General features: G+C 39.3%; 1 protein-coding gene across 1 annotated transcript in view; it reads right to left on the bottom strand.

Annotated features, from left to right (window-relative positions):
• FSTL5 (follistatin like 5) overlaps nt 1–26,276 on the bottom strand; it is a 597,054-nt gene that overhangs the window by 149,750 nt on the left and 421,028 nt on the right. The window contains exon 7 of the mRNA XM_066574679.1: nt 1,677–1,843. Coding sequence (XP_066430776.1) covers nt 1,677–1,843 — 167 coding nt within the window. The remainder of the gene's footprint in view (nt 1–1,676; nt 1,844–26,276) is intronic.

Genomic DNA, 26,276 nt, shown 5'->3' with positions numbered 1-26,276 from the left:
TTTTTGTGTCTAGAGACCTAGGGATGAACATCTCAATCCTGACTTTTCTGTGGAGCAGCACTCTGCCCCACTGCTGGTGTGATGGTCTAGTGGGGGCTATTGCATATGACACTTGGTCACCCCTAGTAGTGGACAATGACAGCTCAGCGATATGCTCAGGACATCCTGCAGCCACATGTGTTCCTCTCGTGGCAGCTTCCAAGAGGCATTTTTCAGCAGGATAATCTTCAGCCGCATACAAGGGTTTCACAGAAATGCCTCCGACATTGCCAGCATTCTGTGGCCTACCTTGTTGCCAGATTTATTGTCAATAGAAAATGCATGGACCATCTGGGAAGCCAACTTCGACATCCTATGAGATTGCACGATCTAGAGGCTCTGTTACAGCAAATGTGAACCAATATACTATATGGAACCTGTATACTTATATCCACATTACAATCACATATTACTTCGGAATTCGGGGTACCAAGAAGGTGAAATACTCACAACTTTGTTAAAATGGCTTTATCTTTATTAGTTGCACATAGGTTTAGACTTTTTTTTTCGTTAAAAGTGCTTCATCTTTATTAGTTGCACATAGGTTTAGACAACGTTTCGACTGTCTTGTGCAGTCTTTTTCAAGTCACTAATGTCTAAGAACACCCACGCCAATATAAATACCCACCCAATAAAACAAAAGCCAATCACCAAACAGTTAATTAAAAAGAAGAGTCCACCCACATTTGTCAGAGCTCAGATATAATCAACATACCCCAGAGGCAGGTGTCCACTGTGTACAATAAGGGAGAAATCACCATCCCCTAATGACTGACCATATCGGCGTCCATAATGACCAATAGCAAATGAGTGAGATTCAGAAGAGATTGCGCGATACTAAGCTCATATCGTGAACCAGCCTACAGCAGTGGAGCCCCACTGTGGTAATGTGCATGCGCGGGGTGTGACGGGCTAGTCCGTGCATTCATTCTGGCTTCTGCAGTAACAACCCACGCATGCACAGAATTAGAGACAGAGACAAGCGATACCTAGTCTAAACCAATGTCCAACTAACAAAGATGAAGCACTTTTAACAAAGTTGTGAATATTTCACCTTCTTGGTACCCTGGAAGCGGCCTGAATTCTGAAGTATCATGTGCTGGTTATATGGATCATGGATCTAGATTCATTTTAGCAGCCTGCATCAGACACTGGACTATCGGAGCCTCCCCTCAAGATTTGAGGTACGGCTGGGTGCTGCTGTCAGCTACATTTTTTACATCTTTCACATTACAATCACACATATAAAGTTTAATTCGATTTGTTTGGCCAATGAGTGCATTTTGAACAAACTATTGAAAATGTGCTATACAGATAGAACTAGGTCCCTCTTCAAATATGTCTGTGGATGTTTTGTTTCCCTCCTACAGAAAGGCTCTTTAGAACAATTTTGGCATCAGCAGCATCAGTTGTGATGCCTAATGTCTCCCTGCGCTGGACATATAAACATTGTATACAAGACTTTTCTATCTGGCTATGCATGCTGGACTCATGAAAACAGTTCACAAATTATCATCTGTGTACCGCTTAGGCATGAAATAAAAACAAAAAATGGCCATACATAACTGCTATATGTGAACACATCCATAACAAAGCAAGATCAAAATATTTGAATAAAAATATCATTTACAACTTACATTGATGTCTTCTAAGTCCAAACTGTTCAAAATAACATTGTTGCGTTTCCATATGATAGGAGGCCTCATAGTTCCTTGTATCCCACAGTTCAATACAACACTTTGTCCAACTGTTACTGTAGTAGTACTCAGTGTCTGATCTTCTGGGAGGCTTAACTGAACAATTCCTGCAATCGTAGTGAGATACAAATGTTGCATTGTTAACAAAGTGATACCTTTCATTATACAAGAAAAAGTTTTATGCTAAATAAATTAAATATTGTTTTTTGACATGTAAAATAAAAGGTCAACTTGACATTTCTATTAAAGTGAATGACAAGTATCACCTGGGAGGATAAGAAGAGCATTTCACTTGAGAGAGCTACAGAGCTGTAGTTATACTAAGCATGACAGATTTCACCTGCAGGTAGATGCATTATTTAAAGGCCAAACAATGCTTTCTGCATAATAACAAAATGTTCAGAGAATCGCTAATATGTTAAAGGGAACCTATCACTGAGTTCATGCTTTCCTGTATAAGAAGAGATCTGTTAATCATAACGAGCAGTGCAGCAAAGATAGAAGGTAGTTGCTCATCAGGGCTCCTTCAGATGGCGCTGTGATTTTTGGCCGCTCGAATTGCAGCTGAAAATCGCATGAATGAAAGGCAGCAGTGACCAAGTCGTAGCTGTGTCTACCGTTTTAACCCCCATTCAGACGGCCAGGTGGGGAGTTTATATGCCGCAGCCTGGAATACCCTCGGCCAAATGGAGAGAGTTCAGCTCTGCTAAATTCCCTCCACCTCTCCGACCCTTGCCAGATGCCAACAAAGGGAGGGGGCAGAAGCTTAGCAGAGTTAGGGTGCTAAACTCTCTCCCCCTCTCCGGCCCTTTCCAGCTGCTGGCAAGGGGAGGGGTGGGAGTGGGACGGGTTGGAGCATAGCAGAGCTTGCTGGCAACTCTCATAGGCTGAGGAGAGAGGCGGAGGGACTTTAGGAATGCGAGCCACTGCTAGACTCCCTCTTCCTTCCCTTTACTGATGATTCTCATAGGCTCCCATAGGAGACCTATCTTTTCCGGTCAGGCTTTAAAAAAGGCTGTCTGGAATGTGCACCATATGCCCTATCTTTTCCGGCCGGCTGATTTTACACACTGGAAAATCATCCATCTGAACAAATGCTTTGGAATCCAATGCATCAGATGGTCGCGATTTTAATCCGGATTCATACGAATGCATGAATATTTGAACACACATTTGGCCACGCTTTCGTACATCCGGCATTGTATAGTAGCACACGCAACAGCATTTTTTACTATGTTTTTTGCACACACAAATCGTGCGCATTTGCATAAATAGAAAGAACCGCAGCCACAGTTCCATACTTGAAATTGCTAATTAGCCTAATTCGTTTCATATGTTCTATTTTGCTGCACAAATACGCATGAAAATAGAATAAGCTATGTATTTTTTGTGCAAGAGAATTGCGCAGGAAAAATACACGCTTGTGTTCTATTCCCTGCAAATTGAACGTGCATAATTTTGCATGTGCAAATATGGTCATATGAATCTGGCCTTAGGCTAACTTCACACTGGCGACCTTAATAAGGTGCCGTGAATCCTGCCCCCATATTGCGCTCCCCACCATATGAATATGAATATTATATATGTATAAATTTATATTTATGTGAGATTTGTGCGCCTTACAACGCACAAATCTTGAACAATTTTCTCGCCTACATGAAGCCGGACTTTAGTGTGGAGTTGGCCACTGTGGATTGACTGCTTATTTTATGTGGATTTTCCACTGCAAAAAGGTCACAGCATATACACGATGTGTGAAGGTACCTTTACACGGGCTGAATCAGACTCTATGACACATGTGAAAGACAACTCAGGAAATCCCATGTATTACTAGTTACTGTACATAATTTGGAAAGAAAGACAATGTATTTATTTTTTTGCCCAAACTGCCTCGAGTTTTAGTATAAGGGCTCAGTCACATGGGCGTTTTTTTGCCCGATTTGCAGATGCGCTTGCAATCCGCATATATATATACCCAATGCTTTGCAATGGATCGGTCACATGTCCGTTTTTTATTCAGATGTGCCAAAAATTATATGACGCAACAATTCGCAGAATGCATGTAACTGCGTTCTGTGCAAATCGGTGTTCTTCTATGTGTGCTCAATGTGGCCAGCGGCAATAGCGCCGACCCCATTGAGAGCATATACTAAAGATCGTTCTCCTCTGCCACAGCTGTCATTCAATAGCTGAGAGCTTCCTCTGATTGGTCACAGTGCTCAGCCAATCAGAGGTAGCATTCACTCACCCATTCATGGATTCATAAATGGGTGAGTGAGTGCTACCTCTGATTGGCTGAGGGCTGGGACCAATCAGAGGCAGCCTATTCAGCAGGCGGGGATTTTAAATCCCCACCTGCTGAATACTACAGAAAGCAGTTCAGGAGAAGAGCTGGCTGGACGCGGCCGATCCCCGGCAGCTGCAAAAAAGTGAGTATATATATTTTTTTATTTTTTACACTTTTTTTGGATGCTTTTTAGGGAATGGCTTATATTTAAAGCCCTTCCCCGAAAATTAATACAGCAATTGCCGGCAGCCCATTGCTTTCAATGGAGCCGTCTGTATTGCGGCTCCATTGAATTCAATGGGAGATCATCATTCTTTTCAGTCTCAGCTGTGGCAGAGGATAGCAGGCAGCGCTCTTTTTGAGCGTAAAACACCCGTGTGACCGAGCCCTTTGGGCTGATAAACGCTGCTAGCAGCGTTTTTTACAGCCGTGAGGTTGGCTTCGGTCACGCGATTTTTTGTGCGCATCTGTTTTGCGCACAAAAAAATCGCGCGAAAAAACGCCTGTGTGACTGAGCCCACAGCAGGAAAGCTTTATTGCTGTGTAATAGGCAGTATTAGTATTTATGAATGGGAGAAGGTGGTACCTGAAATCTAATGAGTGATTACAATTTTTCATATTAATAACTAGTCTCAGCTACAAGCTTACAAGAAACTATACCTATGATTTTAGAGAAGCATTCCAAAAATAACAGAACACTGTAATAGCCTCTTGTAAATGTCTCTTTTCAAAACGAAATATGTATGCAATCTACTAGATCAGGCTAGAACATTATAATTAGCACAATAGCAATCAAAGATATAATGGAATAAATGGAACTCAGTACAGAATGTAACAAAGTAATTAAATCTGTTTTAAGTAGGTAGATTTAAGTAATGCATGCAGAAAAAGCACACAGTAGCAATGGTCTCATAATCTCCAATCCATCAACAAGAAATCTTTCATTGTAATTGTCCTTGCTTTTATTATTCTTATCATTCCTAGCATATTTACATAGCAAAATCATTTTACAAGTTAAATTAAATTAGCCCTTTTTGTTCAAGAGTTAAAAGGAAAATAAGCGCAGTCTATTGTTTACAGGAAAAATCATCTGAATACAGTTTTATCTTTATCTTTACATGGCAGGCTAGATTCATGTATTTTTCCCACAGTATGCATAACCTAGTCAGGTTCTACGGATCCTACTAATTTCCATGGAACTCACTCTGATACCAAAGTGCATATGTTTTGAACAGTCTTAGCTAATATGAGGGGGTGCTGATAAGTATTGAGCCTAAGACCTCATGTCCACGGGCATAATTGAGTTGCAGAATCCACGTGGGTCTCCCGTGCAGAGAACTTGCAATTCAGTATGCCCATAGACTATCATTGGGCATCTGCGGGTATTTAAATACTTGCAGATGTAATATTGTTTGCGCATTGCACGCATGGAAAAAAATGCAGCACGCTCCGTTTTTCTGCAGATTCTGCAAGGACAACTTCCATTGAAGCCAATGCAGATGCAGATGAGGAGAGCTCCACAGCGTTTGGACAGGTGAGTATAATGTATTTTTTGCCTCATGTCTGCGGGTATGGCAGGAATCCGCTGCGGGATTCTGCACTCAGAATTTGTGCGTGCCCGTGAACATGAGGCCTTACCATGAAAAAATTGAGCTAAGAAGCTGAAACTGCTGCACTATTTTACATATCCCCCCAATATATCAGTGCACTTGCAACATCTCTCCTGCAGCTTTTCAAGTCCCTGCAAATAGAATTGCAGATGGTAGTCATACAAAGCCAGGTGGGGTGAATAGTGTAGATGGGGCATCAGTGGAAAGCCTAATGAGGTCATTTTTGCAATAGTGTCACCAGCAGTGTGTGACGGGGCATTCATGTAACAGGATGACACCTTTGGAGCACGTTTCTCAATGTTTTTTCCTAATATTTTGCCTCCACTTTGTCAATAACGACCAGTAATATGTTGCATTGATGGTTGAACACTTTGGGAGGTTGTCCACAAACAGAATTCCCTTCTTATCCCAAAAAATGGTTGCCATTTGCTCCTGTGCTGACCTTTGCACACAAAACTTCTTTGCCCTGACCATAACCACTGTTCCTCCATACCGTAGACTGATCCTTTGTCTCTGAGACATAACAGTAGATCCATGTCACATCAGCAGTTACCAACTTGTCCAGGAAATCTGACTACCGTAATTTCTTGCAAAATGCTCCAAAACAGCCACCGATGTCTCCAAACGTCTCCTCCTCTGTTCGGTTGACAAAAGTTTCAGGATCCACTTGGCTGTAAACTTTCTCATTCCCAAGTCATTGGGGATAATTGCACCAACTCTCTCAGGTGATATCCCCAGATATGTACCAATACTTTTGGCTGATATTCGGCGGTCCTCCATAATCATGTCATGGATAGCTTTCATATTTGCAGGCAAGCAGATGGAGACGGGTCTTCCACTGAGTTTCTCGCTTTCAACATTAAAATGACCAGTTTTAAAATTTACAACCCAACGTTTAACTGTTACATATGGAGGGCCGCTGTCACTTCCTAATAAATCTGAGACCATTTCTCATGGGCAATAATCTTCAGTTCACTAATATTTTTGCGTTTGCCTCTGACCACAGCCTTATTCTAATCCCACCAAAGATTTTTTATGAAGTTGAAGTTAGGCCACTCCAGAATCTTCAAGGACTATTTCTGAAACCAAGCATTGGTAAACCTTGAAGTTTGCCTGTGTCATTGCCCTGTTAAAAGGTCCAACGATGCCCAAGCATCAGCTTCCTCACAGAAGCCATGACATTTTCTTCAAGGATTTGCTGGTACTTGATTGAATCCATCTTGCCTTCCACCCACTGCAGGTTTCCAGTGCCAGAGAAAGCAAAGCAGCCCCAGAGCATTACTGAGCTATCACCACGATTTAATGTAGGTGAGGTGTTCTTTTCAGTGTAGGCTACATTCTTCCTCCTCCAGACATACCACTGATCTATAGGCCCCAAAAAGATCCAGTTTAGTTTCTTCACTCCACAGAACAGAATTCCAAGATTTCGGTGGCTTATTTATATGGTTTTGAGAATATTTAAGCTACTTTTTTGTGCTTTTGGCTTAGTAGAAGTGTATATCTTGGAGATCTGGCATGAAGGCCATCTGTGTTTAGTTTGAGCCTCAGTATGCAAACAGAAACCTCAGTGCCTGCTGCAAAATATACTATAAAAATATGTATATACATATAAGCTATGTTCACATGACTCTTTGATGACCTGCAATTTACAGTCTTTTCTTTCCTGTTAAACAAAAATGAAGCCTACACATCATAAGTTAATGGGATCTGTCATATCAGTTATCGTTTCTGTAATAACAAAAGTAATAAAGCAGTGTGAACAATGACTAAATATTAAAATCCCATTTACTTGCCAATATCTTTTTATAGTCTTCATTTTTTCACACGCTGACTAATTTTGAGAAGTTTGTTGCTCTTGTTTTGGCTTGCAAAGCAAAAACGTTTGCTTGACACTATTTTTTCTGTGTTTTCTGCATATGAAATCAGTTTGCATGCCTAGGGTTTGGGCAATGGATACACGGGTCAATACAATTGTTACATAAAAAGGTTCATTCCCATCTGGATTTCTTTCCAGACAATTGTGGTATGGTTAAACATGGTGACCATTTTCATCAAGATTTTGCAAGAATGGAACAAAGATATCAGGGGAAATGGTTCACTGCCAGCTGGCTGACTACTACTGGACACTCCACAGAGATGCTCCCGAACAGCAATACAAGAGACAGGCCAAGAAATCTAAGATGTAGCCTATGACTTGATTTTCTACAGCTACTAACCATAGGCCTATTACTATTGCCATGCATTTCGTGATGTACACAATTATTGCCGATTACAATAAATATAGAGCTGATTTTGCATTTTGACTGTCATATTTCTGTTTAGCACATAAAAATTGATAAGAAATGACTAATTTCATTTTAGAACATGACTTTTGTAAAATGTTTGTTGACCAGTGATATAGATGTCATTCGATTTAGGGTTCAGGCAATTCAAAGATAGGAAACTTGAGATTAGGTACTTTTATGTTAAAGAATATTGAATTTCTAGAAACTCAAGCTCAATAGATACAAGGCTCAGGAAATTTGGGGTTCATAGTAAAAGGGTGTATACAGAACTCTGCCACATATAAATACAAGCCAAATGTAAAGTGTTAACACTTTTCTAAACCACTACCACACTTATGTAGCCAAGCTGCAGAGATCAGTGGAAAAAAACCTCACACACTTGTAAGCCAAGATTAATACATCAAGTCTACACTGAGTAATAACAAAGACCAGCATTCGTGATACAAGGCCAATGTGGAAATTTGCTTACTGGAGTGAGAAATTGTACCTTATTTGTTTACATATTGGTTTGTCTGGGGAAAAGGAAAATATTTCTTACCCAAGTATGTGTTGCCAAACTTAAAGCTACCCTCCGATCCTGGACAAACGAAGATGGCCGACTCACTTCTCTGACTCCCTGATGTACACTGTGCACCAGTATGTATTATTAGTCTAAGACACTGCACCTGTTTTGATTGACCAGTCCTGTCCAAGTGAGCAGCGCTGGCCAGTCAGATCAGCATGTAGTGTCTTTGATTACCAATAGTAATACACAGTGTGCATCAGGTAGTTAGAGAAGCCGCTCAGGCACCTTTGTTTGCTTACAGCAGAAAAATTAACTGGGCCTCTTTTTTATGGTCTGTGCTTAGTCTCTAGCAAACAATATTATTGTATTTAATGAGTGCTTGTTACTGACTTTATGGAGACAGTTTTTAGAGGACAGATTCCTGTTTCAAAAAAAGGAGGGAAAATGTGATTGGTCCACAGAAAGCCCTACCTAAAAGCCATTGAACACTTTAGTATGAATTGAAACACCAAAGCTTTATAATGTAGGATAATAGCACATATTCTCATCTGGAAGAATATATACAAATCGATGCAGACAACTTGTAAGATCAAGAAGAAAGGGGGAAAGCGGATTTATACAGAGATTAAGTCCTTTTGGAAGCATTCAGGTTGTCTTTTCATTAACTCAAAATCTTAGGTCGCAGCAAAGAAACAAAGAATTCCTATCAAAATTCGGAATGTATCCCATGCATAACTACAGTGATTGTTTTGCATCCATGGCATCAGTGAATAAACACTTTAATAACAATATTATTATTAATCTGCAAATCAAAAGGTTACTAAAGCAGAAGAAAAACAGAAACAAATGTAATGCAAAAATAATTGAGGCTTTAATCATTCTAAACATGTACAGCTTAGTATGACAGCCAGCAAACCCTGAAACAGACAGTATTTATTACACAACTAGTGTAAAGCGAAGAAGAAAGACAAAGATAGATGGCTAGGGTCTGGGGTCTGGGTTGTAATATGGTTGCAGCTTTCTGAAAAGAGCTGCCGGCAGAATAAGTAAGAACAATATACCGAAATTTAACTTATCAAGCAATTTGGCAATACTGTAGTAAGTATAATGCACAACATTTTAAATTTACATATAGTAATGAACAAAGACTTAAATCCTCCAGGCAGAAAAATGCAATATTAGTATAGTTTGTAACCAACCTCAGTAGAGTAGCTGAAAAATCAAACTCAAGTAAGTTACTAAATGATAGAGTAAATGAAATGCTAACATTATTTAATGCAATTCACAAGGGAAAGCAACGGATGTACAATTATAATAAAGTATATTGCAGCTCCTTAGGGGGATTCTTCACTATCAGTTTTTCTTTTGAGAGTTCCCCTTTCTATAAACTCAATTTCTCATGTAACAATGGGCTTACATTTACATGCTGCGTAAATTTTCATAGTTAAGATTTAATTTAACATACTAAGGTCATTAATTCTGTTATTCTTGTCCCTCATATTTCTGCTATCAAACCATTTAATACTGTTTTTCTTTTGCACAATGCTGTAAGGGCCTCCCTCAACTCCAGAATATTAGTTGGAGTGTTTACCATATCGAATTGTTGGGAAATTATTACTAAGAGAAGCAGACCATGCACATAGATTAGTATTTGTTTACTTTCCCCATCATACTGCTTTATACACAAGGGCATGTAATATTTATGAAGAATATTTTTAAATATCTCTTGTGTGTTAACAACTCTTTTTCCATCTCATATTGCTGCTATAGCTCTAGTACCAGACTGTTTTTCCACCATTTTTACTAAAAGTGTCCCCGGGCTACTATCATCAAAGTGTTTTTTTGCATAGGGAAATGTAAATCCTATTTACCAAACTGTTCTCTTTGTATAAGCGTATGCTATTGCTATTCTATTGTTTCTTCTCACTCCATCCCCGTATTTTGTATGGGTTTCAATGTATTTAATTTCTGTTTATGCCACACTATTACACTCTGCCTCTTCATGTTTTGCATTTAATCCTGGCAATTTCCTTGCCCAAACATCCGCTAAGAAAGGTTTTGGTCATGATGATGTTTTGTGTATCAAAAGAGGTGTAGATTCACATGATGAGAGCATTGGTGTTCCTCTTTACAAATCACTGGTGATATCACACATGGAATAGTTTGTACAGTTTGGGCACCGTTTCTGAAGAAAGACATATTGGAGCTTGTTCAGGTTCAAAGCAGGGCAATTAAATTATTAAATGGAATTGGTGGACTACAGTACCCAGAGAGGTTATTGACTTTGGAATTATTTTAGTTTAGAAAAAAAATATGGCTAACGCGTGACCTAATAGCTACACTATGTATAAATGTATCAGGGGTCAATACAAAGATCTCCCCCATGATCTATTTATACCCAGGACTGTGATTGTAATAAGGGGGCATCCTCTAGGTCTAGAAGAGTAATGTTCTACACCAACATAGAAGGGGGTTCTTTACTGCAAGAGTAGTAACACTACGGAATGCTCTGCCTGAGGACTTCGTGATGGCAAACTTGTTAAAAGAGTTCAAAAGGAGCCTTTCTTGAGTGCAACAACATTACATTTTTATAGTCTCATATTACTTTAGAAGGGTTGTTGATTCAGGGATTTATTCTGACTGCTAGATTGGAGTCAGGAAAGATTTTTTTTCCCTTAAATGAGGAAAATTGACTTCTTTTTGTCCACTGCTCCTCCCAGGCCTTCACAAAGTGACTCCAGGCATCAATCACCCTCACTATCCCAAGAGCAATCTTCTGTGGGCAGAGATTACCCTAAGCTATCAAACAATGAACCAGCACCGGAATGGTCCCACTCACAACGTGAGCAGAGACCATGTGAGCCGCAGGTACGGGGAGAGCCTCTCTCCTCACTTACTCCCTCCCTCCCACTGGGGTTTCTGCAGGTCTCTCGCCAGGGCTCTGGAGTGGTCCCAAGCCGATACCACTGCACAACTTCTCGCTGGTGCTCTGCGACAAGGGAATAGGTACAGTCTCATCTAACATTGATGCTCTGGGATAAAGGATGGACCAAATGGAACAGAAAATGGGGGAATACTCCACAGCCCACAATACACTAATGGATGAGCATAATTCACTAGAAGAGGAATTCAATGCCTTAAAATCTAAAATAGGTAACATGGAAGACAGCAATCATATAAATAATATTAAAATTTTGAAGCATCCTAGAATCGGTGTCACCTATGGAACTCCCCTCTTACATACAAAACCTAATCCGTACCTTGTTCCTAGATTGCTTACCTCAAGAGTAAGGAATTGATTGTGCCCACAGGCTAACCAAACCAAATCACATCTCCCAAATTCTATTCCATGCGATGTTATTGCTCACATTTACTTTTTCACATTAAGGCCTTAGTCAGACGGGCGTTTTTTTCGCGTGATTTGCGCATGCGCATGCGTCCGGCGATTTTTTAAAACCATTGCTTTGCAATGGTATCGGACACATGAGCGCTTTTTATGCGCTCATCCGATAAATTATAGAACAGAAATCGCAGATCGCACCTATCTGCGATCTGCGATTCCTGTTCTCTTCTCTATATGCGCTCAATGGGGCCGGCGGCAGCAGCGCCGACCCCACTGAGAACATATAGAAGACAAATCATTCTTCTCTGCCGGCTCCATTGAAAGCAATGGGCTGCCGGCGAGCGCAGGATGAATTGTCGGGAAGGGCTTAAATATATAAGCCCTTCCCGACAATTCATCCTGCGCTCGCCCGCAGCGCATTGAATTCAATGCGCTGGACAGCTCCGGCCTGTTTCTAATGAAACGCGGCTAGGAGCAGATTTTTCGGGCGATTTTTTTGGCCCCGGTCACGCGATTTGCGGATGCGCATCCGTCATGCGATCCGCAAATCACGCGAAAAAACGCCCATGTGACTAAGGCCTCAAAGAAAAGCTTATACTCAGGTCAAAAAAATGAGCTTGACTTCCAGATCCATACCAGAATATAACAATGTTTGTGGATCTGTATCGGTGCTGTAGCATTAACCACGGAAATTGTGAAGATGACACGAGCTAAGAAGAAGGGTGCTAGCCCCCTGAACTGACTTCCTTCTTCTCAACCGCGATTTCTCCTCAACAAACATGGAATTCCAATTCCCCTGTACTGCTATCCACAATCCAAGCACCTCAGCCTCCATCCTTCCCTAACAAAGATTTACAAAGTTCTTATGAGGCTAAACCATCTGCATCTACCAATACAGGTGTGGAACATATTACATCTTGAGCGCTAAAAGCTATGTTCCAAGACCTTAATGAGACTATGCAGGAGGACATTAAAGACACTGTCTCATCTACTCACAATGACATTAAAGCTATAGGTGAACGTACTTCGCACCTCAAGGAAAAAATGGAGGACTTTGTGATAGCGCACAACACATTAGTGGATGCTCACAATGAGGCAGAGGATGATATCCTAGCAATAAAAATGAAATTGGCAGACCTGGAGGATAGATCAAGGAGGAATAATATAAGATTCAGAAAACATTAAAGGCCCGCAACTTGTAGAATTCCTCACTAATTTGTTGCTTTCATCCTTAATGCGTGACAACCTGACCTACTGATTGACAGCGTACACCTAAACCCAAGAATATACTGTCTGGAGTGCAAATTTACATTTCTTCCACTTTAAAGATGCTCTCCTCAAAGCTTCTTCACAAGCTAAAGATCTTTGCAGATCTCTCATCTGCAACCTTAGCTAAAAGAAGAGAATATGCAAAATATGCAAAGATCTTGAGGGAGCAAAAAATTCCCTATAAATGGAGTTTCCCAGTGAAACTCCTGGTGTAAGGAACAGGGTCTGGATTAGAGTCCTCAGGTTGTGGTAAACTCAGCAGGAACTGTGTAGTCAGAGGAAGCCAATGGTCATACACGGAGCAGCAGGTACAGCAAGACAGCAAATGGGTATGTGTTCAGTGGGAAGCCAGAGGTCATACATGGAGCAGCAGATACAGCAAGGTAGCAGGTAGGAACAGGGCTCCACTAAAGGCTAAAGGGAGGCATTCCAGGACCAGGTTTAAATAGCCATAACTAATCAGGAACAGAAGCTGGAGCAAGGAACCAAGAACAAAGTTCAGCAGGGAAGTTGTCCACAGGAGGAATAGCTCACCGGGAAGAGTCATCGCCTGGGACACAGGAACTTTAGGGTTTGGGCCCTGACACCTGTTTTTCAAAAGCAACACCACTCATGTTATCTCCTCTTCCAAGGAAGCAGAAGTTATGTCCTCTAAATGTCTCTTGCACCTCCACAAGAAGAAGAATCCAAGCCTTCTCCAAAAAAAGACATCCATCTCTCAATCAGGAATCGTCCAAAATACCGCAGAAGCATTCCTTCAAACTCTCTGCTTGAATACAGAACTTAATTGATCAAATTTTTATTATTTTGTTTTGCTTTGCATGAATGGCAACCTTTCAAAAATTTCTGATGTTATGTCTTTCTGTACAATATGTGCCTTGGTCAAAACGTTTTGTTTTCCTCCTCAACCTCAGATCTCAGTACTCGATCTTAGTACTGGCTTCCTCTCTTACCTAAAGCAGGGCTCATACACCTTGTTCTATTGAGCTGGTACCCATCCCCCGAATACTGATGGTGACTTCCCATGTAAAAACAGCTCATATGTTGGTTCACGTAGAACCTGAACTAATGTTGATCTTTCTTGTCTTTTTATACCTTAAATGGTTGCTTTTTCACAGTATATGGCTTTCTACTAGGGTCCCGCGAAATAACTGAGTAACTGGTGCTAATAGATAATTATATGGGCTGTTATACCCTGCAGAATCATATTATACTCTGGGGATTCATGTTTGGAGGGTAAGATTTTGCGGATGATCACACCAATCTCAGCATATAACACTTTGTTACATAGCATGGTGATCAAAATTTCCTTATTAAATGTAAAGGGTCCTAATAACCCTTTTAAGCAATCTCTTTTTTGGAAAGAAACCTCTAAACAAAAATGTGACATCTTCTGCACCCAAAAAAACACTTAAATGTTGAATACAGCATTAGGCCTTAGTCAGACGGGCGTTTTTTTGCGCGATTTGCGCATGCGTCCAGCGATTTTTAAAAACTATTGCTTTGCAATGGTATCGGACACATGAGCGCTTTTTATGCGCTCGTCTGATAAATTATAGAACAGAAATCGCAGATCGCACCTATCTGCGATCTGCGATTCCTGTTCTCTTCTCTATATGCGCTCAATGGGGCCGGCGGCAGCAGCGCCGACCCCATTGAGAACATATAGAAGACAAATCATTCTTCTCTGCCACAGCTGTAACAGCTGTGGCAGAGAAGAACGATGTTTGCCCATTGAATTCAATGGAGCCGGCAATACAGCCGGATTGTCAGCGCTGAGCCAATCAGGGGGCAGGTCTGACTCACACCCCCTTCACACCCACTGCAGGCCGGCTGCGCGGAACTCCGGCTGCCGGGAGCAGGTGAGTATGTATATATTTTTTATTTTAACACATTTCTGGATGAATTGCAGGGAAGGGCTTATATATTTAAGCCCTTCCCGACAATTCATCCCACACTCGCCCGCAGCGCATTGCTTTCAATGGAGTCGGCTGTATTGCCGGCTCCATTGAATGCAATGCGCTGGAGAGCTCCAGCCCGTTTCTAATGAAACGCGGCTAGAAGCAGATTTTCGGGTGATTTTCGGGCACCGGTCACGCGATTTGCGGATGCGCATCCGTCATGCGATCCGCAAATCGCACGAAAAAACACCCGTCTGACTAAGGCCTCAGACTTAAAAATAGAGGATTTACTTCCGTCTTTTTCTCTCATGCCATTAATAAGAAAAGAGGTGTCCTAATAGCCATTAAACAATCTATAGCCTTTCAATGCCTTAAATTGATCGGAGATGATGAGGGAAGATTTATTATTCTAACAGGCTTGACTAACACCAACCCTTTTACAATCCTCAACATTTACTCACCAAATGTTAAACAATCTACCTTTTTCCAGGTAATAATAGATCAAATAGCTAAAGTTAAGCAAGGAGCAGTGTTAATCTGTAAAGACTTTAATATTGTTCCCAATAACTCCCATGACAGAACTGGTACTCTTCCTAATACCAGCACACTGGATCTACAGGACCTCATTCTTAAAAATGATCTATTTGACGTGTGGAGAATTCAACATGCCAATGAACATGACTATTCTTTATTTTCACATCCCCACCAATTTTATTCACATATTGACTACCTTTTAGTAGACAAATGGCTACTCTGGAAAATTGGCTCATCTAACATAGGTCTCATATCCTGGTCTAGCCATGCCCCAATCGCTACTAATATCAGAGAAACCTGGTTCCGTCATCTCCTTGGAGACTTACCAAATCCCTTCTTAATGAGTTAGACTTTTCAGTTAAGACCAGGGGACATCTAGAGGACTACTTTTGTCTGACTGACATTAGTGGCACTCCAAATACATCTATTTGGTGCGCTCATAAAGCTGTGATAAAAGGTCACTTTCTAAAAAAGCAGCTTACGAAAAGAAAAAAAGATTAAAAGAGATGAATGACCTCTTGTCACATATTAAGCATTTTAAGATTTAAATAAGAATAACTTCCCAGATAAAATTCATTAGAATTGAAAAAGGTGAGATTTGGTCTATACAATCTTATGCAGAATAAGTATGAGCTACACCTTAACAAGTCGAAGTTCACTAATTATAGCCAAAGGAATAAGGCCTCCAAACTCCTTGCTAATAGAGTTAAAGTTAAAGAAGCCAAAATGAGAATTCCTTTCTTATTCGCTTCACGTAAAAACAAAATTACCAACCCCCTGAAATTTCTGAAGAATTCACACTTTATTACCAATCTCTTTACAACTTGAAAAATGACACAAATGCTATGCATCCTAATCCACATCTTATTAAAGATTTCCTGAATAATATCTCTCTTCCCTCTCTCTCTGATATGCAGGTTACATTCCATAATATAGAGATCACCATAGTTAAAATTCTGGACACAATTGCTTCTTTAAAATTAAGTAAATCACCCTGATGGTTTATCTAATGAATATTATAAAAAATACGCAAATGTTCTTTCTCCATACCTTCTTAAAACCTTCAATCATGGTATTCAAACAGGCTCTTTTTCCCTCATAAATGCTGAATGCCTTGATTATCAACTCTGCCTTAGGCCTTAGTCAGACGGGCGTTTTTTCGCGCGATTTGCGCATCGCATGTCGCATGCGCAAATCGCGTGACCGGAGGCGAAAAATCACGGGAAAAATCTGCACCTAGCCGCGTTAATCGTTGCAGCAAAACGCCCGTCTGACCGGAGAAAAATCGCCGTGCGCATCAAAATGCGCATGAAACTTCGTCTGACCGGCGAAAAAAATGATTTTGGTGCGCACATAAAACGCAGAAAGCAGATAGGCGCGATCTGCGAATCGTCGTGTCCTATAATTTTTCGCATATGCGCATAAAAAGCGGACATGTGACCGATACCATAGCGAACCATTGGTTCTATATATGCGCAAATCGCGCGAAAAAACGCCTGTCTGACTAAGGCCTTAAGCGGGTAAATCGCATAGCATCCCTGCAAACTTTAGGTCCATTTCTCTTGTTAATTCGGATATAAACATGTTTGCTAAAATCCTAGCCTCACGCCTCACTAACATTTTACTGAGTTTAATCCAAAATGATCAAGTGGGCTTCATTAAAAATAGGCAATCTTCGAACACAACTAGAAGATTCATCAACCTACTTGAACTAGCTGAGTCTGGCCGGATTGCTACTCTGCTTTTATCATTATATGCAAAGAAGGCCTTTGACAGAGTTAATTGGGGATACCTGTAGGTGATTCTAGAGAAATTTGGCTTTCAAGGAAACTTTTTATCTGCTACAATGTTCTTATATTCTTCACCTAACATCTTTGTCTATTCCTCAGGCTTTATGTCCAAATCTTTTTCAATTAGTAATGGCACTAGACAAGGGTGCCCCATGTCCCCATTAATATTTGCATTAGTAATGGAACCTTTCACAGAATGAATATCTTCAGACTTCTCTGGGATCCGGGTGGGCACTAAAGAGCATAAAATAGGACTTTATGCTGACAATGTCATCTTAGTTTTGTCTACCCCAATCTCTCCCCTGTCAACTGTGAACAACATAATTGAAAAGTTCTCTGAGGTTTCTTATTACAAAGTTAATACTTCTAAATCACAAGAACTCAATTTGGGTATTAAAAAATCCTTAATCAACTGTATCTTATGGAGAGATTAAAATTGGGGGGGGGGGGGGGGGGGGTGTTAAAGTAGCTCTTCCATTCCTTGGTATATAGTTAACCTCACTCTCATCTAAACTGTTTGACCATAATTTTAAACCCCTCTCCTCATCTATTAAAATGGAACTAAATAAACTCAAGACATATGAGATCTAGTGGCAGGGGAAAATCGCAGCAATCAAAGATACATTACTTTTTTCGCAGTGGAGATAAAAGCCTAAATCTACAAGCCGTACGCTGATGAATTTAGCCACTACAAGCTTTATAATTTAGATCTCGGTATTTCCTTCCCACAACCCTATCAAACAATGATAAATTACTTTCTTAAAGGGCTAAATCTCCCTAGCTTACAAGAGGAACAACTACAATCTCTTAACATGGCAATATCCAAACAAGAAATAACCTCTGCAAAGCAGAGGTTAAAATTATGGAGGGCCCCTAATCCTGATGGACTTTCTACTGAATATATTGAATCTTTTAGTCCAATTCTACTCCCATATGCACACAACGTTTTTAACCTAGCAATGGCTAGAGACATGTACCCAGAGGAAAACGTAAATGCCTCCCTAAAGCACATTGAGAGTCAAACACGCTGAACAATTTTCACCCTATCTCCCATTTAAACTCAGATCTAAAAATTTACACTAAAATAATAATGGGCTTTACTAAAAGCGCCAGGCCTCAGATGGTACTGGACGACTAATACATCCATTGGACATGGCTGCAGGACATTGGATGCCTTCTTTGCTTTTATCCTTGGACATGGAGAAGGAGTTCAACAAGGTTCACTGGGGATATCTGTTCCAAAAATTGCAGAGATGTTGGTTTGAGAGCCTTATGCTTTATGCTAATGATTCCCTTTACACATCCCCTTCAGCTATGGTGCTGATTAATGGACTCCCACTAAAATCATTTAGCATATCAAACAGCACAAGACAAGGGTGCCCTTATCGCCCTTCATCTTTTCATTAGTCATGCAACCATTGGCCAAGGAGATTTTAAAAAATCCAAATATTCGTGGCATTGAGATGGACCCAATGTCACATGAAAGAAATATTTTTCAGATGATATTATACTAACAATAACAAACCCGGTGTCCTCATTAGCAACCATCACTTATTTACTAGATACATTTGGCCTATTATCTTACTACAAAGTTGTCTTCACAAAATCTTTGATGATGTGGATCAATCTAACGGAAAAAAAATCACAAATCTTGTCTTCCAAGTTCCCATGTTAGCGGTGCTCCCATTCCTTACCTAGGCATATAATTCACTTCAGACATGTTTAACTTGGTAAAAACTAACTTCTCCTACCTACTACAATCAATCCAAAAAGAACAGGATAGGCTAGCCTCTTTGGAGATGGAAAGGATGTGCAGGATCATTCTTTATAACATGCTTATACTCCCTAAAATTCTACATTGTTTAGAGACGCTCCAAATCACCATATTATCCACAACCTTTGCTTCCATTAACAGGCAAATTAATGTGTTCATCTGGCAAAATGCAAAACCCAGTGTTGCCTCTTCGATTATGTCCAAAAATAAAATACATGGCGGCCTAAGTCTGACCAATCTCTAAAATTACCATAATGCATTCTTGTTAGATCACATAAAATTTCTGTGCACTTCAAATACCAACAAAATGTGGCCAAAACTAAAATTTTAAAACCTATGAGTATTAGACTGGCAGTCATATTTTATGGCTTTATCTAGCTTTCCTAATTGTTTAACCCTCCACACACTCTCTCCCTACAGGCGACGATAACAGCATGGAAATCCTGCTTCACAAGAGACCTCTTATCTCAAGACGGCCAAATTGCCTTGGTTCTAGTTACTGTTTTACATACAAATAATGCATCTTAATATTCTTCATCAACAATTTTTTTTTTAAATCTCAGCCAGATTTGAATATGAACATTAGCTCAACTAGATTTAACAATATATCACATGTTCAAAAACTTGTATACCATTATGCTGTACTTGCACTCTACTATAACGAATATGTAATTTATTCTGTATTTTTTTGGCTAATTTTAAAATGAATAAAAATGTATTGTAAAAAAATGGCCATCCACTCCGCAATGGAGAAATACATAACAATTGTGTGGGTTTACTCTATCATTAAGGACATGGAAATTAATATTTTGATGGCTAAGGAGACTAACTCTTCATGAACAAGAGGAAAAGGGTGACTGAAATTCCATTGCACACCATTAAAGTTAAAGTCTAAGCATTGTTTTGTCACTCCATTCATTTCAATAGGAGCACTGGAGATAGCGAATTTTACTAATTTTCAAGAAGATTCCGAAGTCTATTTTTTAGAGAATAATTCAGTTCTGAAGTAGCAGGCAGTGAACTATATATTAGAACAACTTTAAATAAATCAACTTTTAAACAAATATGCACCCCTCAACTTATTCAAAATGGCATTAGTAATTTTTTTTAACAATCTGTTTCATGGAAATTAAAGCAAAGTGGAGGCAAAATTAAAACATTTCATTTTTGCTTTTACTCTCCACTTTTAACCCATTTTACTGTAGCATAGAGGTTGTTAACAAATAATCAAAAATCAACATTAACTATCTGATTCTGTACTTTTTAGAAATACCCGTGTGTTCCTAGTGTGCAACATGAATCAAGCATAGGTCTTAGAAATGAAGGAGGACATGTGGATTTAGGGATTTACCATTTGAAGTTTCAAGAGGCCATGATGTGCCAGAAAATAAAACACCACACACTCACACACACACAAAAACACATTCTGGACACTACAGCCCTTGAGGATTTCAGCCTTGGCAGTTATTTCCTCCTGCTGTGGAAGCCTGGTTATATATTACAGCTGTCAAGCACTGCAGAAGCTACAGGCTAAGCTTCTGAGCCTGTGCCCTAAATGAATGTAGGATGCGCCAAGTCCTTGAGTGTCAGCGAGGTGTTTAACACCTTAAAATAAAATGCTGTAGTAAACTACCACATACTAAAAACAAACCCAATGTAATGAAACAATAGAACTAAATTCAGACAGATAAAGTTTAAAAGACTGACAGTGAAGAATGACTACATTTTCAGAATACAAAAGTAATGTAAATTTTTGGAATCATTCAAGCATTTTAAATCTAAAATATTTAAATGTCAGATTTAAAGTATATCATCATTGTTTGAACTTAAAAACCCACAGTCAAATTTCATTGCATGAAATTTTAAGTAACAGTCTGTTTCCAGGCAACTCCTATTATTTCTCATATTTGCAGGTTTGCTAGCCAAAAGATTTTAAAGAACTGGAATTAGCAGAACACTAACCTTTAAGATTATCAAGATATGACTTTCATACATTATGTATGTCAGATAATAAAATGCTGACTTTTTGATATTTTTACTTTCTAAAGAGCACACCAATCTCTAAGACAAGTCATTTTGACAAGTCTAAAACTATTTTCATTGTTTCCATTAACAATTATATGAAATAAATAAATTGAAAAATAAATAAATAAATAAATAAAACAATATTTTTTCAGGTTTTAATTGAATGTGATTCATGCACAAATAAAATTGGTGACATTTCCAAAACTTGTGTATACAACAATCAGTGATCCTGTGACATATTTGGAGACTCTCTACCAAATATAAACATAGACCATTGACCATTGGCCACCAATCTGTCTCACCACTATTTGGCATTTAATATTTTCTATATTTCTATACATTTACAAGATTTTTCTTTATTTTTTGGCTTGCTATCCCAAATCTTTTTTTTTTTGTGAAGTAAAAGTTTAGTTAAAACTCTCTTTTCTACTATTGAACATCAGAGATACGTAAAACATTAAAATCTTGACATCAACATATGTATCTACGTAAACATTACCTGCTGCCTCCTAGATTTATACATACATACTGTAATATGGATGTTATAAAGTAGGAACTAGCTACTGTATGTCTTTTACTAATGAAAGTCATATATGGCTGGATAAAAAGATGTATGTGTGCACAGTACAGTAAAAACTTTAAAGAGGCACTAATTGGTGGCCTTTTAACATTGGCTAATTCCGCCATTTGAATGGCCTTTCCTATAGGCTGACACCAGCTGTACAGAGTACTATTAAACGTTCATATGATTATTCATCCTCATACATTTTCATACAGTAAGATGTGCTGCCAAAGACTATGATTTCTTCTACTGCATAAAAATGCAATCAGCCAATCGAGTGTTTGCTTATTCATCAGCTGATCATATGAAGGCCTACGAACATTCTTGCTTGATCATCGGGCAGAGAAAATGGCCCTTTAATCAAGAAAAACTTTTATCTAATGTATGTCAGTCGTTAGCTTACATGTATCATAGTAACTAAATATTATGTATTAAATTTAATATATCAGAGCCCCCACTGTATAAAGAATACATAAAATTAGAATGCATCTGTCTATGGATTGGTTTAATAACAAAGAGCTCTTTCACACAAGCGTGAATATGCAGTAAATTATGCATTTAGTTATGTGTGTAATACGTACTAAATAGAGACCTTGATTTCAATGGGTGCATTCACAGTTGTGTATCTTTCACATAACTGCCTATCCTGTGAAGGAAAATGCCTATCATATCCTATCTTAGTGCGTATTACACTCCATAATAGCCCATCATAATACGCAAGGCAACAGCGTATTTCGGCCCGTGAATATACTGCATATTTACAGACTGAAATACACATATAATTGTGTGAATGCACCCTAACTCTTGTTATCTATGAATCTAGCAGCAATGGCATAACTTGTATCATACCGCTTTTCACTTTTCATACGAATTCTCCTTTCTGCATGTTTTAATACCTACTTTAGGCTTAATTTAAACAATATTTGTGACCTTTCTACTATCTTGTACAAAATGCTATAAATATCATGTCCATTTTTGGTGATATTTTTTTTATACATGCAAGGGTTTTATCAGGCTTTTTTTCTCTATAAAGACATCTATGGAAAAATGTCTGAAAAGAAATTCCACACCTAGAGCATGTTGCGTTTTGGAAAAAAAAAAACAACACAGAAAAAAAATGCACCAAAAGTGAGATAAAACATCACCAAAAAACTCAATGTTTGTAGTGTTTTTCTGAACTACAATGACCCTAATGACCTACTGCTAACCTTTGGCTGTTGCGTTTTTTGCCCCTTTTTTGGTGGCGTTTTTCCTAAAAATGCAATGTGTGAAACCACTTTTGCCCTAGCATTCAACAGCTTTATTTAACAATTATCAGAATGATAGACACAATGGCCCACATGTAAAAAGTGTTTTGAGCATTTTCAGGGGAAATAATTGCATGTACTTAATTTAACCGCTTAATGACGTGGCTCCTTTTTCTTTTTCCATTTTCGTTTTTTTCTCCCCCCTTCAAAAAAAATCGTAACTCCTTTATTTATCCATCGACGTCGCTGTATGAAGACTTGTTTTTTGTTGTATTTTTCATTGGTGCTATTTAAAGTACCATATAATGTACTAAAAAACGTTTAAAAAATTATAAGTGGAGTAAAATGAAAAAAAAAAACGACATTTCGCCACCTTTCAGTGCATCTTGTTTCTGCAGCACACAAACGGCAACAAAAGTGACATGATAACTTTATTCTATGGGTCTGTACAATTGCTATGATACCAAACTTGTATAGGTTTTTTTTACTGTACTACTCTTTTTTTCAAAGACATTTAATTTTTTTCAATTATTTTCTGCGGTCATTTTGTGCGCACAATAACTGTTTTATTTTTCCGTCAACGTAGTTGAGCAAGGGCTCATTTTTTGCGTGATATCCTGTAGTTTCTGATTTGGAATACATATGACTTTTTGATCGCTTTTTATTGCATTTTTTCTGGGAGACAGGGTAACTAAAGAAATGCATTTCTGGCGTTCTTTATTTTTTTTTTCGGGCGACGTTCACCGTGCGGGAAAAATAATACACTACTTTGATAGATCGGACATTTACGGACGCGGCGATACCAAATACATATTTTTATTTTATGATTTAGACTTTTTAATAATAGATATGGCAAAGGGAGGGTGATTTAAACTTTTATAACTTTTTTTTTACAATTAAAAAAACTTTATTGATTTTTTTTACTTTACTTTAAAGTCTCCCTGGGGGACTACAATATGCGATACTTTGATCGCTCCTGCAGTATGACGTAATGCTATAGCATTACGTCATACTGGCATTTAACAGGCAGTCTATCAAGCCACCCCACGGGGATGGCTTGATAGGCAGTCTGGTAAGGCAGCCCTGGGGCCTTTCAGAAGGCCCCCGGCTGTCATGACACCTGCACAGCTCCCCCGATCGCACTGCGGGGGGCCGTGCGAGACCCCCAAACATCGTTCGGGGAATTTGAATGCCGTTGTCAGAATTGACAGCAGCATTTAAATGGTTAATAGCCGCGATCGGCCGAATAGCCGATCGCAGCTATTGCCCGCGGGTGTCAGCTGTAACAAACAGCTGACACCTGCTCTGTATGAAGAGAGGTTGCCCCACAACCTCTCTTCATAATACCCCGCCGCTCCATGACGTACCTATACGTCATGGAGAGGGAAGGGGTTAAAATTCGCACCTTGGGTTGAACTTTGGGATTCATCTTAAAAAAGTGTCTATTGTTATGAGGACAGTTACTTTTTAGCCATATTTATTAAATGCACACCTTCAGTGGGCTATTTTGAATTGGAAGCCACAAAACTATACCAAAATAACCAAATGTATTCCAGTGTAAAATGCATTTAATTTAACAATGGCATGCCACTTGTAGCACAACAAATCCAAAAACTGTCGCAAAATAGGATTGACACAGAATAAGCCAATATTGCTACATGTAAGTTAATGTCTTTGGTTACTGATAGTTAGCAGATGAAATACTCTATTATCATTCACTAACAAAGCTGCAGCGGGAAGTAACATTTTGACTACAGAAAAGTTCCATTTCTTTAGCTAAGAGCTGCATTTACAGTTTTTGCGCACAGACAGACAGTAGAATTAACTCTGGAATTTTCTTCTTTGAGTAAAATGTTCATTATGCCTGACAATAATTACTCTATATCAGAATGCCAGGAAACTCTTCAACTGAGCTCTGAATTTTTCTGGCTTACTGTATCGCCTATCCTCTTATGAATCTTTCCAAGTGCAAAATTCTATTGCAATCTGCTGTGTGGATCATAGTAATATAGAAGGTTAAAGAAAAGTCAGAGGTCTATCCAGTTCAACTTATTCTTTTCCAATATTGTTCTAAAGTAAAACAAAAACTTCTTTGAGGTGAAATCAAATTTTTCTCATTTTAGGGAAAATAAACCAGAATACCATTTTATGTCTGGGTCATACATGTGATATTATATTTTTCAACTAAGGCATCAATTTTTAATTCTTACCTGTCATTCATTCAGGGAGAGCTGCCTGTGATTGGCTGAGCACCTCAGCCAATCACATTTTAAATCCCTGCCTGCTGATAGATCAGCACCACAGTGCAGGGGACAGCAGGAGAAGACACGGCTTAGCCCCGGCAGCTGAAGGGAGGTGAGTATCTATTTTTTTTGTTTTTTAAACCACTTTTGCTTGATTTTCAGGGAAGGGCTTATATTTAAAGCCCTTCCCTGAAATCAATTGCCGGCAGCAGAATCCTCTAGCGCAGCAGACATATGTGACAGCTGCAGTAGAGAATTGAAGAATTCTTCTGCTGCATCTGCCACAGATGTGCCGCAGGGATGAAGAACAGATGTTCTTCATCCCTGCGGGGGACACAGCAACGGCGGACAGGTAAGTAAATTTTTTTTTTACACCAAAATTTTTCTTTTTCAGGGAAGGGCTTATATGTAAAGCTCTTCCCTGAAAAGCTATTCAGGTGTGCCAGCTGACCGTTATCTTCAATGGAGCCACCGCCAGCAGCAGTGGCTCCATTGAAGAGAATGCCTGCATTTTTTTTTTAACACTAAAGTCTTTCTTTTTCAGGGAAGGGCTTATATGTAAAGCCCTTCTCTGAAAAACTATTCAGGTGTGCCACTGATTCAGATCATTGTTTTCAATGGAGCCGCCAGGCAGCAGCCGCGGCTCCATTGAAAACAATGCGTGCATTCCCCATGGTGCACGCATGTCCTATCTTTGCAGGCACGCACCTGCAAAGTACGGACATGTGCACACACCATAGGGAATGCATTGTTGTAAATACAAGCGTGTTTCACAAAAACATGCTCATGTGAACCCACCCTAAGGCCTTATTGGGACAGTCGTATATTCTATTAATGTGTTATCCATGTATTTCATAAATCACACACAGGCCCATTATAATCTATGTGGCTACACACACTAGTGTTCTCACACAGGTGAATATAATAAAAAAAAACACTGTATGTCCGTTTCTCATCAGTACCACAGAAGAAAATAGGACATGCAATGTCCACTGTCCCCACAAAAGGGGGTCTGTGTGCTGCCTGCTGTGAGTTGCACCCAAGATTCAACAAACGTTAGCAGAAAGCATCCACTATCATTAGGGACAAAGGATGCCCCGCTATGCAACATATGGAAATAAATATTACTTTTGATTCTTGCTAAGGTATCCAATTACATTTGGTA

Source organism: Eleutherodactylus coqui, chromosome 7 (genome assembly GCF_035609145.1).
Source record: "Eleutherodactylus coqui strain aEleCoq1 chromosome 7, aEleCoq1.hap1, whole genome shotgun sequence".
Taxonomy (NCBI): Eukaryota; Metazoa; Chordata; class Amphibia; order Anura; family Eleutherodactylidae; genus Eleutherodactylus; species Eleutherodactylus coqui.
This window is presented reverse-complemented; position numbering and strand designations above follow the sequence as displayed.